Below are 17154 nucleotides of genomic sequence, written 5' to 3'. Positions count from 1 at the left end.
CTGAGCCATTTACCCTCATAAATGTCAATACTAAGGACTGAAATTATGAGCAAATATATGAGGCCATCACTTTGTGAAGATGTGACAGCATGAGTGGGCATGTGTTTTAAAACATTTTATTGCATATACTGTATACTTTTAAAGTACAACTTCCATCTTATTCAACAGGGATGCAGTTATATGCCAAATTAAAGGGTACTTTTGCTCTTTTTTGATTAACATATATATATATATAACTTAACAAATTTATTAGACCCCCCTGTCATATTTGTGTCAAAGACCATCCAGCATCATGAAGTGCTTTAATGCGGACTCTTTCATTTTCAGTGAGCTCTCCACCTTTTACCATTTTGAACAGGAATGAGGAATTTCAAACTGAAGACACCCAAATTTGAGCCGGCTCACTGGGCTTCTCTGAGAAGTCAGAAATTAATCAAGCATAACATTCAACCACTAAAACTCATTTCATTTTTCTCTTCAGGAATGCAAGTGAATAACTATAATTTGACACATTAGTCAAGAAATATTAATGTGCTTTACTATTTTTTCAGTTTTTTTGTAAATCAGTAAATTTGAAAATTCATGAATAACAATAATAATTATATTTTAGCATTAAAAATATAATTTGGGTTAAAGAGCTTCTACATATTGGTGTATTAACCATTGCAGAAACATAAAAAATGATTTTGGTGATTACCAATGCTGTTAATTTAGGGCAGCTGTGGCATAAACCTTACTTTAGTTAGGGTTCAGTGGTGTAATAAATTTGTTAAGCACTATATATATATATATATATATATACACACACACACACACACACACACACATAGATCCCTGTATTTATAGAATAATTATATGCACAGGATAAAATATCCACATAAACACAATCTCACCACAAAAAAGTAAAGCAGTCTTTTGTTTTAAGGTGATCATTTCCCATGCTGAAATAGTCTCAGCTCCAGCCCAATGCACCCTTGCCACTGATAGTTAAATATATCAATACCTATGGAAAGACCCCTGTTGGACCCCAGGAAGAATAGCCAATGCTTTTGCTAGTGCTAATGGGGATCCTAATACATACAGAAGAAAGGTGTTCAATGTTAACCTAGAATCTTTCTGACAGCAGTGATGATGCTAAAGTTGCACAAAGAAACCCAAGAGTCTATCTGTGTGTAGATGATGAAGGCTGTATCAGATAAGCCCTCCTTGGAGTAAGTTTAGTCCTATGAATGTTATTGAAAATAATATGTTGGTCATATGTAGGCAGGTATTTACAAAAAAGGGAGGTTTTCTTGCTCCATTTTCAAAAGTAATCATGCTGTATGATAAAAACAAAACAGCAACATTCAATAAGAACGTCACTCACAGACAGCAACATCTTTAACTTGAAAATTTCCCTGCCATTTGGGGTTTGTGTCTCTGAAATGGTGCAGCCTAAAAGGTATTCACCTCCTTGGATATTTCAATCATTTATTGTTTTTATAAATCAATCATTGTCAATAAAAGTTGTTTTTTTTTACCATAAAGAAACCTTAAATGTCAAAGTGAAAACAGATTTCTGCACCAAACAGTCCACATCACCACAACACACCATTCCCACTATGAAGCACAGTGGTGGCAGCATCATGCTGCGGGGATGCTTCTCAGCAGTCCCTCAAAGGCTTGTAAAGGTAGAGGGCAAATGAATGTGGCAAAATATAGGAAAATCCTGGAGGAAAATCATATTCTGTCTTCAAGAGAACGAAAGCTTGAGAGAAGATATATTTTCTGGCAAGACAATGACCCAATGTTTACAGCGAGAGCTACACAGAAATGGTTGAAAGGCGACGAGGTGAATGTTCAGGAGTGGCTAAATCAAACCTCAGACATTGGTCCAGCAAAGAATTTGTAGCTGGAAATGAAAAGGGACTGTTCACTCCTGATTCATGTGCAATCTGATAGAGCTTGAGCAGTTTTGCAAAAAAAAAAAAAAAAAAAAATAGAGTAAAACTGCAGTGTCCAGATGTGCAAGCCTGATGGAGACCTATTCACAGACAGTGCTATGATTGCAGCCAAAGGTGCATCTATTCAATACTGACATATAGGGGATGAATATGCTGTCACTTATTTTACATTACATATTTATATTTATTTGGCATAATTTTGAAGAAGTCTTTGCCATGGAAACTATATTGATGACATCACACACAAGACATCAAATAGGGGCACACAGTGTGATGTTACAAGCCCAAAAATCAGTTTTGGGACATCTGGGCTCACAAATGCTGTAAGCAGAGTTTCTAAAAATCTTCATCACTTTTTCCAAAAGGTGTATTTTCAGTGACCTTAAACTCTGTTGGCATGACTATGGAAGGTCAAAATGCACAGAAGGTCCTCCATTTTTCAAAGTATCTGCCTATGTGTAGAAAAGGCCATGGTTACAATAGAGATGACCAAATCCTGTCTCAGACAAGCAGAGATTCTCTGGTGTTATGCTTCAAGTCCTCTTCCAGTACTTGCTGAATGGAAAAGGCCTTATAAGAAGTTCACCAGAAAAGGGCATATATTTGAAACGGCACGACTCATTCAACCTCTGGTGTTAAAAATAGAAACATAAAGGATGAGGAGGAAGGAGTGTTTGGTGGTGGTACTCCATATACCTTCATGGATATCCGTAGCTGACGGTAAGGAAAAAAGGATGAGTATGGTCATTTAAAGACCAAGCTCTTAGGTGCATTCTCAGAATGGGATTAGGGCCCTTGCATTCCCAACATCTAAATGATGTCTTGCATTCCTTGCCTACTCAACATGTTTATTTTTTTTTTAACCTTTGTGTTCTATTTATTTTTAAATCTGACATCACTAAAGCATCCTCTTGGTCCTGATGAAAAGCAAACACCTTAAATTAACAATGAATGCGATATGACCAAGCTGTTTACAGAACAGGGTGAGATACAGATAATTAGATAAACATTTCCAGCTGTTTTGTTTTAGAGACATAACTTGTCCATGCAAGAGTGGAATTGTAAACTATGGCTAAATTGGCATTTCTAATTCATAAGTCAGAATTAAGATGAAGCATCTTTGTGTAGTTTTAAATAATTCACTGCCAACATTTAAAACATATTTTAATACAAAGTTATCAAAAATTCAATATATAACGGCAATGATCATAATTCAGCATTTAAGAAGTATGTATTCACATTTTTGGCTTCTTCATAATGACATAAAAACAATAACAACCAGTGTATTTAGCAGTCATCACATTCTCAAGGCTGAAAGCAGTATCAAGCATTCAAAATCACAATCAAAGTTTCCTTTTTTTTCCTCACTGTGCTTGTTTCCTCCTTTTTTCCTCACAGTGCTGTGCAGTGCTCAACATAAAAGGGGAAACTTCATCCAGGCAGCAACAAAGGAGTAGAGATACATGTTTTCTACTTGTAAACAAACAGGCAGCATCAAATCACATACAAGCTTTATCAGTTATATTGAGAAGAAAGGCATGAGTGTGATTAGTGAGAAAGCTCTCTTGAGTCATAGTCCTCTATAAATTTCTCCATGGCCTCCACGCAGCGCTTGCCGATGTCCCTTAGGTTCTCCTGCAGTGACGACTGGATTGGACCCTCCAAGGACTGATCCTTTGCTATCAGCATCTTTGCCACAAGGCCAAACATTTCACATTCTTGATAGTACACCTGAAGGACACACAGACATCCGTAGGTTTAGATTTGCTAAAACACAATATCTCCGCTTTGTTAAAAAAATAAATAAAAAATAAAAATAAATAAATAAAAATAAGTTGCAAAGAATAAAAGCAAATTAAAAAAACTATTCCTCTTACACTTCTTATACATTGTCATCTCCCTCTTTCCTTGTTCTTTGCCCATCTCAACGCAAGACTGACAGAGAGGAAAACAGGAGCGGCTGATGCTTGCTCACATTTAGTGCAGTTAGGAAACGCCTGCCACTCCAGCGAGACCTCTCAGCCTCAAAATGACAGGCACAAAATACCATCAACGTATGTAATTTACTTGTTTTATTTCAACAGAGCATGTGTGCATTTTATGCCTTTAACTTTTAACATTGTACCTGCACTGCTTGTGTGTTCCATTATGATACTGAAATAGATTTAATTCCCCCTCTTATTTTTGATATGTTACTTGATACACATGAGTAAAACATGCTGCTCTTAGAGTGCAATAACAGTATGCTGTAGATCGTGTAGATTGGGGATGCACAGATACATCAGTATCAGCCAATATAGTCCTTTTTGCCAAACATCAGCCATTGGTAAATGATGCGGGTATGAACAGCAGCAGATGTCTGTCTCATGTTGCGTCAATTTGAGGCTGACAATCAGCACACCTAAATTTTGATTTAGAGAAGAGAGTTCATGTGGACAAACTGATTTGTTTTCATGGTCAAACATAAGAGATCAGCCCTAAATTCACAATCGGTGCATCTCTAGTGTAGACAATACAGCAGTTTTAAAATCACTGCAATCTTGATTCTGACTTTAAAAAATTCCCTCTTCATGATGACTACGTTGGGTTTATATTTAAAGTGGACAGATGTATCGCTGATGGTGGGGATCTACTTTCAAAAAGGGAGAGAGAAAGCAGGGCTGTACTGACTATGAGTTTTTCTAATCGATGTGGGAAAGATTGACATATTTTTTTGAGAAGTTTTCTGATTTGTACCATACAAGTGGAGTTGCTGACTGTCTTTTACCTCCTCTCTCTACCATCAGCAGAGCCCACTCTCCATGACGTGCTTGTAGGTTTAACAATCAAATTCTAAATATCTGATTACAACTTTGGAAGTTACCTTTTATGTACCTCCATGGCATTATGAAGTTACTGTACTCTCTGTTGTAAGAGGAAAGATTACATTTAGATGTTACTCAGACAATATTCAATATAGGCCAATAAGAGACCTTCTTTTTGACTGCCAGTAGGTTTATCTTGGTCTTAGTGGTGTCTATTGTAACTGTGATTGTGCTGTCATTTTCATTCATACTTTAATTTTGGTTTTAACATTTTGTATGGTTCTCCTGTTTGGACTTTCATCATTGTAATCTACAAGGACTTTTACTGTTTGTCTTTGTGGAACCTAGCAAGAGTAGTTGCAATTACTTTCGGGTCTGGGGGCCTGACATAAGCAGGGGTGGCATGAAGCATGTATGGGTACACACAAGGGGTCATCGATTACTTACCCTTTCTGTCCAAACTAATCAGATCTGCTTTTAACATGAAAGTGTCTAAGCAGCAGCTTAATTTCAAATACAGCCTAAATTTACTCTTAAAAACAAAACTTAAAAAAGGACATACAATTATTTTTGTTGAAGTTAGGCAAAGCAAAATCTAAGCAAAAATGTATTTCCCTAAAAAAACACAGTAGTGATGCTAGTGGTGGGGGGTAAACCTAACCTGACAAGCCAAACCTTCAATACACAGCGTTAGGCAAAGGGCAAATCTTTTGAAAAAAACTCTGAGGGTGATTGGATGAGCGTTCTGTCTGTCACATCTTTACGGGTCAATCAGAGCAACAAAACATGCGATGTCGTCGCCGCTACCGAGGAATAAACTCCATACAGAACTGCATAACGCGAACCATGGCGACTAAAGACATGTCAGTACACGACTTTTGTCATTTTTGAAAAGAAAACAACTCAATGCTGTTCTTTGTTCTTTTAACAAAGAAATGTCGTCAAGTTCTGATAAAACTGGCGCTTTAGAAGCATCCACACTAATGTCTTCCGCCATAACTGCACCGGCCTCTTGTTGCTGCTTGCTTACATCACGACTCTGCCGCACCTAAAAGTACTGCCCCTCGACACTGATTGGTCCTGTCACCTTCTAACCGGGCCCAAATGGTTCAGATGGGAGATTTTCAAGATGGATTCACCAGTGAGAACCATGGAAACGGGCATATCCATCTGCTTTGCAAGGTTAGGGTAAACCAAAAATGGCAAAAGTCACGTACTGACATGTCTCCAGTCACCATGGTTTGCGTTATGCAGCTATAATCCTTCGGTAGGGGCGCAGCTCGCTGGTGCCTACGTCACGTGTTTTGTTGCTATGTTTGGCCCATAAAGATGTTACAGACAGAATGGTCATCCAATCACCTTCTGAGTTGTTTTTTAAAGGCTCTGCCCTTTCCCAAACACTGTGTATGAGTTGTTTCTAGTGTGCCAGGTTATTTGAATGCATTATCTGTTTTTATTTTGTAACACTATGATATTACATGTTACAAAAAATACACACAAAAAAATCTGTGATACAATATTTAGGCCAAAGTGCCCAGGCCTGGGTGACACTGGAACTAGCTTATCAACAGTCAGACTTATTTGCTAAATAGCACATCAATATGTGCTTTAAAGGGATGTTTATGAAAGCATAAAGAAGCATATCTAGTTTACCCTTATTCAATCATATCACCAGTTGCCTCACAGCATGCAGGGATAGCAAGCCACAGGAGGGCAACAGATATTATGTATGAGCTGTTGTTTGCATAAGAGGCAGGCTAGTGAGTTCAGGTATCAGGTCACCAATGAAAATGTATTGTTAATGTTTAATATGGATGCACAAAGTGCAGTCACTTTGTATCTGAATGCCTGAAACGGATAGTTAATGCATTGTATTAACACCCTAAAAGACTTAAGAGTGAGATGAGGCAGGAAGCAGATAATCATGATAGAAAAAGTGCAGCCAAAAGAGGAGAATAGAACAAATGAGCTGAGAGAAAAGTTTTCCCATGCATTTCCAATTACCACTTAATAAGTAAACTATCAACAAAATGCTCAAATGCAAAATGTTCCTGGGTGTTTTGTGTGCCTGTATGCAGAGTTTTGACATTTTTTTGCATTGTCTACCTGTTGCCAGACTGCCTTTCTCAGAATGCCTCTCTAATCCTGAAACCATGGAGATATGAAAAGTAAGAGGCCATCTTTTCTGTCTAGTGGGTGGAAACTCACACACACACACACACACAAACATACAGTACACTCTCTCACACAAACACACAGGCAATGAGCAGAGCCTCATGTGATGTCTGTCACATTGAAGACAGCATTAAAGCACGTGTTGGAGCCTCCTGTGATACAGGTGAGCCAGAATAAACAGCCTCACTTTGCATTTTAGCTCACTTATAAGACCAAAAGGATAACACCATCAATCATGTCAAACTATGAATAAGACCTTCTCTGTCGGGAACTACAAAGTGTAGACAATAATGACATTCAAGCTGCCTCCGGCTCAGCATTTCAAAATTAATGCTTAGTCTACAGAAAACACATCGTTTTTTTCTCGCCTCATGTCTCCCAGCACTTTCCAAGATCGTTCCTCTGTCACTCTTCCTCTAATCCTACGCTCTCTTATCTCTGCTCTTCCTCTATCTGCTTATTACTAACCCTTCTCCCTAGATATGAGTGCGTCTGTGTAATGAGACTCCTCTACCTCGTCTATTTCCCTCCTCTTCTGCTGGATGGCTCGGTCTCGTGCCATAGTCTGGCTGGCAGTCGACGTGGGGAGATCCCTCTCCCTGCTCCGTTCTCTCTCACTGCTCCTGCTCCCTCTGTGATCTTTCTCCTTGCTTTGGTTCCTGTCACTGTGGAAAACCTGCAAAAAAGGAAAAACGAGACAAAAGTTGGAAGGCATTTATCAGACAGCTGGCCAAAAACATGGGTGCAAACACTGATGATGACTGAGCTGCTAATGACTAAAGTGAAGCTCCACATGTCTGCTTGTAACACTGAGGCGAGGGAATAATAAATTCAGAATTTGTCCCAACTGCATATGCATTGAAGTACAAAACATGCAAAGTAAAGGGATGTTAAGCAACAAAAGACAAGCAGTAATCTTCCTGTAACTTCACAAAAGACTTAGAAATAATTTATAATGATTTATATCTCACTTTGAAAAACTTGAGTAACTCACCCATGAGTAACTCCAAAATAACAACTATGATTAGCTACTGTATTTGCCTAGACATAGGGTTATAACACCAAAATCAATTATTTTGGCTCTCTTACAACAGGTTACATGTTCCTTTTTTGCATTTCAATGTGGTGCATTTCTATTCATTACATCTTTAAATCAGACTTTGAAAATACATCTTCCATTTGTATCTTAAAAATGTAAATGACAAACACATATATGCGTGTTTTTACAGATACAGTACCAATAAAACATATTCACCTCCTTGGATGTTTCACCCTTTTACTGATTTGGGGGATCAATCATGGTCAATATAATTCATCTTTTCTTGGCCAAAAAAAGAAAGTAAAAAGTGAAAACCAGCCACTGATTAATCAGTATTCCTGGCTACCATTACGTCATGAAGACGAAAACCACTAGTATCTTTTTTTAATTGAATTAGATTAAATATCCATGACTTCCTATTAAAGTTGCTAAAATCTACATCTAAAAACAATCAGTAAAAATAATAATACCTCTCAGCTGTTAAAAGATCTTAGCACCTTTCAGTGCTTTAATTTTTCAGACTGTTATTCTTGTATTTTCATTTACTATTACTGCTTGAATCATGTTTTGTCCAGATGTAACAGGTACTTTCAGCTATGAGCTTTAAATCCAAAGCTACTTTCAGATCATCGTCCTGCTGCATAACCCAAGTTGAACTGGAAAGACATTCTCCTTCAAAAGTTCTGGTAGAAATAAGAATTCATGGTTCCAACAAGTATGGCAAGTGGTCCAGGTCCTGAAGCAGGAAAAAGAGCCCCAGACCATCCACCATGTCTGACTGTTGGTATGATATTTGTTTAATGAAATTCTATGTTAGTTTTACGTCTGATGGAATGAGACAGAAACCTTCAAAAAAGTCAATTTTTATCTTGTGAAACCACAAATTATTTTCCCATAAGTCTTGAGGATCAACAAGATGATTTTGGTAAACGTGAGACCTTAGGAATTTTTTTTTTTTTTTTTTTTGGTCAGCAGTGGTTTTCACCTTGGAACTCTCCCATGGGTGCCAATTTTTCCTAGTCTCTTTCTTATTGTTCAATCATAAACACTGACCTTGACTGAGTTAAGTTAGGCCTGCAGATCTTTAGATATTGTTCTGGGTTATTTTGTGACCTCCTGGATGAGTCGTCGATGCACTCTCAAAGTAATTTTGGTTGGCCTGCCACTCCTGGGAAGGTTCGCTGTTGTTCCGGGTTTTCTCAGTTTGTGGAGAGTGGCTCTCTCCATGGTTTGATGGACTGACAAAGCCTTAGAAATGGCTCTGTAACCCTTTCCAGACTGATAGATGTCAATGACTTTGTATCTAATTTTTTCTTTGAATTTTTCTAGATGGCATCATGATGTGTTGATGTGTTTTGAGATCTTTAAGCCTACTTCACATTGTCAGACAGGTTAAGTGATTTCTTGATTCAACAGGTCTGGAAGTAATCAGGCCTGATTGGCACTAGTGAAATTGAACTCAGCTTTCTAAAAAACATGGTTAATCACTTTTAATTTATGATTTAACAAGTGGGGGCAATCACTATTTTGTATTTACTCAGGTTATTTTTGTCTATTATTAAAATGAGTTTTATGATCTGAAACATGTTTGTGTGACACATATGCAAGAAAATAAACAATCAGGGAGTATAGTGTGGTGAAAATACTTTTATCACCACACTATACCTCTGATGTTGGTTTAAACAAAAACTGAGAATGAATAGTCTCTTTCCATTCTAGCGGCTCAAAAACACAACACCAAATGAAGATCCAACATCCATGTTCGATGTGGAAATTGACATTCTATGTCAGTCTTGCTTGCCTTTTCAGAGAGCAGTTTTCTATTTCTCATTACTTGAGGGGAGCGGAAACAAAATGGATTTTGCTAAATAGATATTTGGGGGGGGGGCTTATAATTCCTTAATTAGCAATCAGCAAGCAGGATTTGATATATGGAGCATAAATAAAGAATCTTGTTAGAAAATATCACAATAAAAAAGCTTAATTACTACACTGAGGGATTGCTTATTCTGGTTATATTTTGGGTAATATTCTTAATTGTGGAAGTATTTTAAACTAACTCTATTGTTTCAAACACACTGAAACTCTTATACGCCGCCTTTATAAGTGTTAATCATGCTACAGATTTGGTTTGGTTAGTGTTACTGATGTAATAATAAACATTATGAAAAAGCAGAATTAGGAAATACTGATCCAGTGTCTTAACAAACCATTTAAACCTTAACCATTATTTAGAAAGCCCTCGTCTTCAATTTCTGGCTTATCACTCGAAAGAATACTGAAAACTTGATATGAGGAATTCATTTTTCGATATTTTCTCCTTGGTTTCACTTTATCCACACTGCAGCAGAGACCAGCTGTGATTCATCATGTGCTGCTCTGCTTTAGGTCAGCCAAGAAATGTGTGCGATCATCTGATTTCAGCTCTTTTGCAGCACCTGGGCTGTTTGCATTAAGTCTCAGTCTGTGTCTTCTAATGAACAAACAAGAAAAGCATCCACAGGGTAGAAACAATTAAAAACCATCAAATTAAAACAGTTGCCATTTGCAGTTTTTATAGAAAATCTTTTTCTATTTGTATTGTCACTAATGATGGATAATCGTATTCAATCAAAACCGCTATCATATTCAAATGTTTCTTTTACTAATGAGAATAAAAATTTCAAAAATGCTGCCAAAAGCAACATTAGCACTATTTTGTAAATCATGACACTAGGTCTTTTTAGACAAACTGGTACATCCTTGTTGTATTTTTTCCACATTTTATGGCAAAAAAGGAAAACCAGAAGGGAAAGCAGAGCAGTTGTTGAGCAGCTTGTGAACTTACACTGAACTGTGTGTCCTTGTCTCTGCTGGAAGAGGTCCTTGGTAAGAAAGGTCTGGAAGCTGGAAAACAGACAAATCTCACATCAGTACAACAACAGGATTCTGTGAGCATCCAGAGCAATTTATAGACAGTAGAGGGCCTTCTTTCTTTAAACCATACCTATAGGTACCTATAGGTGCATCCTTAGGTCACCACCAGTGTTCAAACCCTCCTAATTACCCCTATCGCCACAGCCTTACGTTAGAGAAATCTTTTCAGGGCTTAAAATCAATACATCTTTAACCAGGATGTGCTGATATTTGGGATTACAGCGTTGTTTTGTTGAGTGTGAAACCATAGTTTTCTCATGTAGCATTATATACTGGTGGCGAGTCTCTCCCTCTCTTTTTTTCCTCTTCCTCTCCTTTTCTCTCACTCTCTTATACACACAAATCAGCGATGAGTCACCATCATCGCACCATCACTCAGGCACACAAAAAACCTGTTCCACACTCACACATACACAAACACACACCTCCACAGTGCTGCAGTGTGCGCACACATACAGTGCCTGAGTGCAAGAAGATAAAAACATACAGTACCAACAGCTCAGTCGTCAAAAACAACACAGCAACACGGCCCTTTATTTCCAGGAAAAGAACAAAAACAGGGACTTCACAGCTAGTTTCAAACCAAGGAAACATATTCGTAACAAATATTTAATCCTTGTTTTCTCCTTCCACTCACAAAGGATGAGGTAATTCTCAAGTATGAAAATTATCCTCATGTTGCTAAATTACACACTTTAAATGAGGCATATTGTATACAACGCCCGGGCTACTATTAATTCTCTTGTGAGAACGTTGACATAATCCATGGATAAAAGCTTCTTTGTGATCAGCGTTATGTAACACTGGTTTGTTGCTACCACAGAGTGACTACCTATCAACCAGCAGATACCACGATGAGCAAATGCCCTCAAAATATATTTGTAATGCAAAGTGTGCATGAAAATGTGCATGAGTGCTTCAGCTTGCCTATACTGCCACCCAATGGACATTGTATGAATTGCATAAGGATAATGGAGGACTTACAAGATAAATGGTACTATACAGGTGCATCTCAAAAAAATAGAATATCATGAAAAAGTTCTATAGATTTTGTCACTCTTTTCTGAAAGTGAAACCCATATATTATATACTTGTTACACATAGAGTGAAATATTTCAAGCCTTTATTTCATGAAATGTTGATGATTATGACTTACAGATAAGAAAACCCAAAATTCAGTGTCTCAAACAATTAGAATATTACATAAGATCAATAAAAAAAGGATGTTTTACACAGAAATGTCTGGCTTCTGCAAAGTATGTTGATTTTTATGCACTCAATACTCGGTTGGGCCTCCTTTTGCATGAATTATTGCATCAATGCAGCGTGGCATGGAGGCAATCAGCCTGTGGCACTGCTCAGGTGTAATGGAAGCCCAGGTCGCTTTGATAGTAGCCTTCAGGTCATCTGCATTGTTGGGTCTGGTGTCTCTCATCTTCCTCTTGACAAGAAGAGTGGAGAGGCACAGAATCCACGTTGCTTGAAGTCCAGTGTGAAGTTTCCACAGTCAGTGATGATTTGGGCTGCCATGGCATCTGCGGGTGTTGGTCCACTGTATTTTCTGAAGTCCACAGTCAACGCAGCCATTTACCAGGACATTTTAGAGCACTTCATGCTTCCTTCTGCTGACAAGCTTTATGGAGATGCTGATTTCATTTTCCAGCAGGACTTGGCACCTGCCCACACTGCCAAAGGTACCTGGACATTTGTCATGTCAGCAGTCTTCCCCATGATTGCAGTTGTGTGTACTGAACCAGAGTGCGAGAATAAAGGCTCAAGAAATCTTTGCAAATTTAACTTTTTCACAACATTCTAATATTTCAAGATAGTGGATTTTTTATTTTATGAGCTGTAAGTTGTAATCATCAAGATCAAAACAAAAAATATTTCACTTTGTCTGAGATAAATCTAGAATGTATGTATGTTTAACTTTCTGAAGTAAATCACGGGAAAAAATAACTTTTACATGATATTCCAATTGTGAGGGGCACCTGTATTTTATTCTTGAATGTGAACGGCTAAGTGTAACTTTGCTTTAACCACCCCCAGGGGGGGTCCCCACTCTCTGGGACTGTTATTTATTTTGGGGGTCATAGGCATGTACCTTTAATCACATGTAATTGTTTTGCTTGGTTGTTAAATGAAATAAACTTATATTAAATAAATAAATAAATAAAGGTATGGCATTATTATTGTTACTTTCTGTAATATTACCATTGCTAATTAAACATCCCCACTACTTGTGTTACTATAAGCTCCTTATCTATCTGCAAAACAAATGTGCAAAAAAACAAATCAAGTGTCCTTTCCGTTCAAGCTTATGCAACACTTGTCTGGCCTTACTTGCTGGCTCGAGTCCATGGAAGAGGAAGACAAAAATGTCAGAGTGGTTCAAAGATATCAAAATATCTTTAAGGCTTGGTGATTTGCACGCTACTTGAAATTGGTTCCTCTAAAGGACAAAATGTGACTGTAAACTGTGGCCAGGCCAGAAACAACTCTTCACTGTTGTGCACGTGACTCAAGTGCTGTTTGGGATGAATTCTACCACCCTGCTGTTGCCTTTTATATATGTAAAAAACATCACAGAGATGTCTGGTCTCATTCCTCCTTATTTGAATAAGGATTTGTGCTAAAGTTGGCAAAAGTTTATATTTTTAATTGCCAGTGACATGACTTTGCACCTTAAGTGATGTTATAGAGTAATGCAAAAGTAATGTAACTTGAATTCTACCAAAGTTACTTTCAGTTTTGTGGAATTCAGTAACAAATTGCATTACTTTGGAAAAAAAAAAGTAACTAATAATGTGTGATGCATCACTTTTTTAATAATTACCCAACACTGATGATTATGCAAAACAATGAAAAGTTTGGGGGATAAAGCTTCAAGCAGAAGGAGATTGGCTTAGTATTCAGAGAGAAACGGTGAAAATGAGCTAAACCTGCACTCAATAACTGCCTTACAGCATTTTCAGGACTCAGTAATAAATAGTGTTGGAGTATTTACATCACATTTTTGTTCTAAGGAGTAACATAGCATGTTAGGTTTGCATCCAAACAATGTGTCTTTGAGCTACTTTTTTCATTAAAAGTAATGCAAAGCTGGAGAAAAGGTTGCAGTTTATCCCTCTCCTTATTTTCATAACAAAAACAGAAAATCCCAGAAGCATCTGTACTGTTTCTTTTACTTTCCTACTTCTGAGCAGGTGGCTGCATACCAGCAGAAGGTAAACCGACAGTTGTGTCACTATGCATGCCAAACTAGCTGATTTAAAACTAGATGCATCCGCCCAGTTTGTTGTCAGAATGTCGGCAGAATACAGAGGTGTAAAGGTCAGATCATCTGTTATTCTTTACAGACAAATGGGTTATTAAATAGGCAGAAGCAGCACACAAAAGGACAAACTACTATTCTGATTTCTGCATGATTGAAGCTGTAGATAGCTGTAAGACTGTTAGCACTTGGTGATGCATAATGTGTAATATGCTATTTTAGAAAGTCTGGACCAACTGTATTGAGAACTAACTTAACAGCACAGTATGTTCTCAACAATAGACTTTGATATGTCCAAACAGAAAAAAGCACAAGCTTTTTTTTAGCATTTCAGCATTTATAATTCAGTTCAGCATTAATTAATTCATTTATTAAAATGTGTTATTTTCCATTAAAACATGCCAAAATTTACTCCTTTTTTAGTATGCCAGAAAAACATGATTTTTGTAAGAAGTTTAAGTGGTGCCACACAGCAACATTTCAAGAATAACTTTTGCAATCTTCACCTTAAACATTACAAGGTTGTCATGTCTTTTGAATTTGCATTTCTTAAGTCCTCAAACATTTCAGTTGTTTGTTTTATTGCGCTGCCAAGTGTTTGTGTATTTTGCATTGATTGTGCACATGACTAAAGGTGAAAAAGTCAAGTAAAAAATCTGGGATCAACTTTACTGTCACTGCAACTGAACAGGATTATGAGAGCAAATGTGAGGAGACTAGAGACCATCATATCTAAAGCAAATGATAATGGATATTGTTAATGTCAGGTCTCTGCAGAGCACTTTCATTTCTTCTTTCACGTCCTCCACTACAGGGAACATCTTTATATGCCATAAAGACCCAATTTTCTTCATAAATCTCCCAGTGATTCAAAAGAGATGTTTGTGTGTAATAATTGCTTTTGTATTTGTGTTTTTACAGACTGCTAATGCTAACATTAACTTACTGTTTTGTTTTGGAGGCGAATCCCCTTCAGCACTCTTTTTTTGCTCGTACCGCTCATTCTCCCTCTCTCGCTCCCGCTCCCTCAGTTCAGGGTGGTAAGGTTTAGGCTTGAGATAATCTCTTCGTGGAAAGTAACCCCGATGAGAGGAGTGGTGGTACTTGTGGTAGCTAAAGCCAGGTTTGTAGAATGAGTTGTCGTCTCTTGGAAGACTGCAGCATTTGAATTGAGAGGAAGAAAAAAGCTTGTTGGAGCCAGAAAGCTCTTAACCTTTTCCTTTTCTCAGATATGTAGTAGGTATTTAACTAGACAGAAGATGGTTATGTTAAGCTACCTGTAGTCTACTTGTACTTTACCGAGGTTTGTAGTATCGCCCTCCAAATTTTGGCTTGTAAGAATTGGACTGCCACGCCCTTGGTCTGGATGGACTTCGTACTCTTCTGATCACCCTTTTTTCATCCTGAATCAACAGGGGAAAACAATTTTGTCAAACTAAAACAGATTGCAATGAGCTGTACATCGAGGTCTTCTGATAAAAAAGCAGAGAGGTACCTGGGAGGGAGGCACTGAGCTGTCAGTGGGCCTCATGTCCAAAGCCTCATCGCTATGTTCTCTGTGCCGAGACAAGGAGCCCTGAAAGGAGAAAGTAACAATTTATTTGCAGTTATTATTGTGTTTCCGTACTGGAAATATATATATGATACTACCAGAGCAAAACAGTCATGTTATTAGAAAATCACTGCTAGCATTTAAAATGATCTGTAACTTCTTTATCCAGTTATTTAAAAGCGAAATAAAATATTTGGAAAAATAGCTACTTTGGCTTGGGTTGTGAGGCAGACACAACAAGCAATCAAAATTTTCTCTGTTCACATTCTGTACTAGATTTTTAAAAATATGAATAAAAACTGAAAAAAATATAAGAAAAACCACAGCGACATGTAGCTCGAGCTCGAAGTGTGCAGGGCTTAAAATTATTTCCTGTATTTATAGCGTGTACCGTGTATCTTACGTGCCTTTAAATCTCCAGTTCTGCTCCTTTAATGTGTGCTGTGATCTTTGAAACTCATTATGATTAATGAACTACTTTTACTGTCCCTGTCTTGCGCTTAGTTAATGATTTAGCTGAATTTAAGTATATTTCAACGGTCAGAGAAGGGGGCGGGCCAACTGACTGTCAATCATTTAGCTCACTGACCCTCGGAGACAACTGACATTGCCTCGGCAGCCCTTTAACCCATGAAACCCTCTTTACCTTGCTTTGGTGTGCGTCCTGCGTGGATGTATGATCCATTTCTGTCTGTTTGGCTCTGTTTAACTTGCACGCGGACTTTGTTTCTGTCTCGAGTTCAACGGACCAGGAAGCGCGTGCGACCTCTCAAATTACCGTCGTTCTGGAAAGCTAAATGTTTGCATTTTTGTCCCCCTCGTTGTTGTTTTTTTTTTCTCCACGGGTTCCACCTTGACAAGTTTGAAAGGTTCCCTGCAGATAAATATGAAACGTTGCCGTGCGACAACGTCTGTACTCGGCTGATTCACGCTGAAAAACAAGGCAACATAGTTTTACTTCCCCTTTCAACGGTCACCCAATCAGATGAGGCTGTCATAAAACTTATCAAAACCGAAAACAGTCAGGCTGTCCTCCTGCGGATGCGCAGGCGCAGTTTCCCTCACAGTATGTCCTGCGACCAGTTTACCTTTGAAGTTAAGTTGAGCCTTCGTTATGTGGGAAATATTCTTGGCCAAATGATGGCGCAGTTCAAACTCAATTTTGGCGGAAAATTGAGAACTGAAATGACATAATACAGATGTTAAAAGCCCGCTGGTTATAACAGACTTACCCACAGTTATAGTGTTGTCCAGCAATAGTAGTGTTTTTTGAAAATGTCCCTTCGATGATATAAAAATGTCAGAGCACAAAAACTGCTCAAAAATTCTGTCTTACGCTAATGAAGACTTTAAAAAATAATTGACATTTACCAGACAAGAAAATGTTAGCTATGATGCAAACAAATAATTTTATCTTTTTCTAGTCTAATTTCCCCCTCAAACAGTGTTTT

The 17154-nt window shown here is 37.8% G+C and overlaps 1 protein-coding gene across 1 annotated transcript; it reads right to left on the bottom strand.

Annotated features, from left to right (window-relative positions):
* Positions 1–3090: 3090 nt before the first annotated feature.
* LOC121517638 (periphilin-1) lies at positions 3091–16676 on the bottom strand. The gene is made up of 7 exons (XM_041799577.1): positions 16350–16676; positions 15647–15727; positions 15451–15554; positions 15098–15306; positions 10789–10847; positions 7437–7598; positions 3091–3674 (listed from the first exon to the last, which is right to left on the bottom strand). Exons 1-7 carry the CDS (start codon positions 16386–16388, stop codon positions 3492–3494), a joined length of 837 nt encoding a protein of 278 aa, XP_041655511.1. The 5' UTR covers positions 16389–16676; the 3' UTR covers positions 3091–3491.
* Between the last annotated feature and the right edge of the window lie 478 nt (positions 16677–17154).

Source organism: Cheilinus undulatus, linkage group 11 (assembly GCF_018320785.1).
Source record: "Cheilinus undulatus linkage group 11, ASM1832078v1, whole genome shotgun sequence".
NCBI classification, from domain to species: Eukaryota; Metazoa; Chordata; class Actinopteri; order Labriformes; family Labridae; genus Cheilinus; species Cheilinus undulatus.
This window is presented reverse-complemented; position numbering and strand designations above follow the sequence as displayed.

Bases quoted from the DNA above. Each gene is read 5' to 3' on its own strand.
- LOC121517638 (XM_041799577.1), bottom strand. From the start codon at position 16,388: ATGGATCATACATCCACGCAGGACGCACACCAAAGCAAG. The intron at 10,848-15,097 runs GTAAGTTAATGT...TCTGTTTTCCAG, and splicing joins TTCGCCTCCAAAACAAAACA to CTTCCAGACCTTTCTTACCA. The intron at 3,675-7,436 runs GTAGAGGAGTCT...TGTGTCCTTCAG, and splicing joins AGAGGAGGGAAATAGACGAG to GTGTACTATCAAGAATGTGA.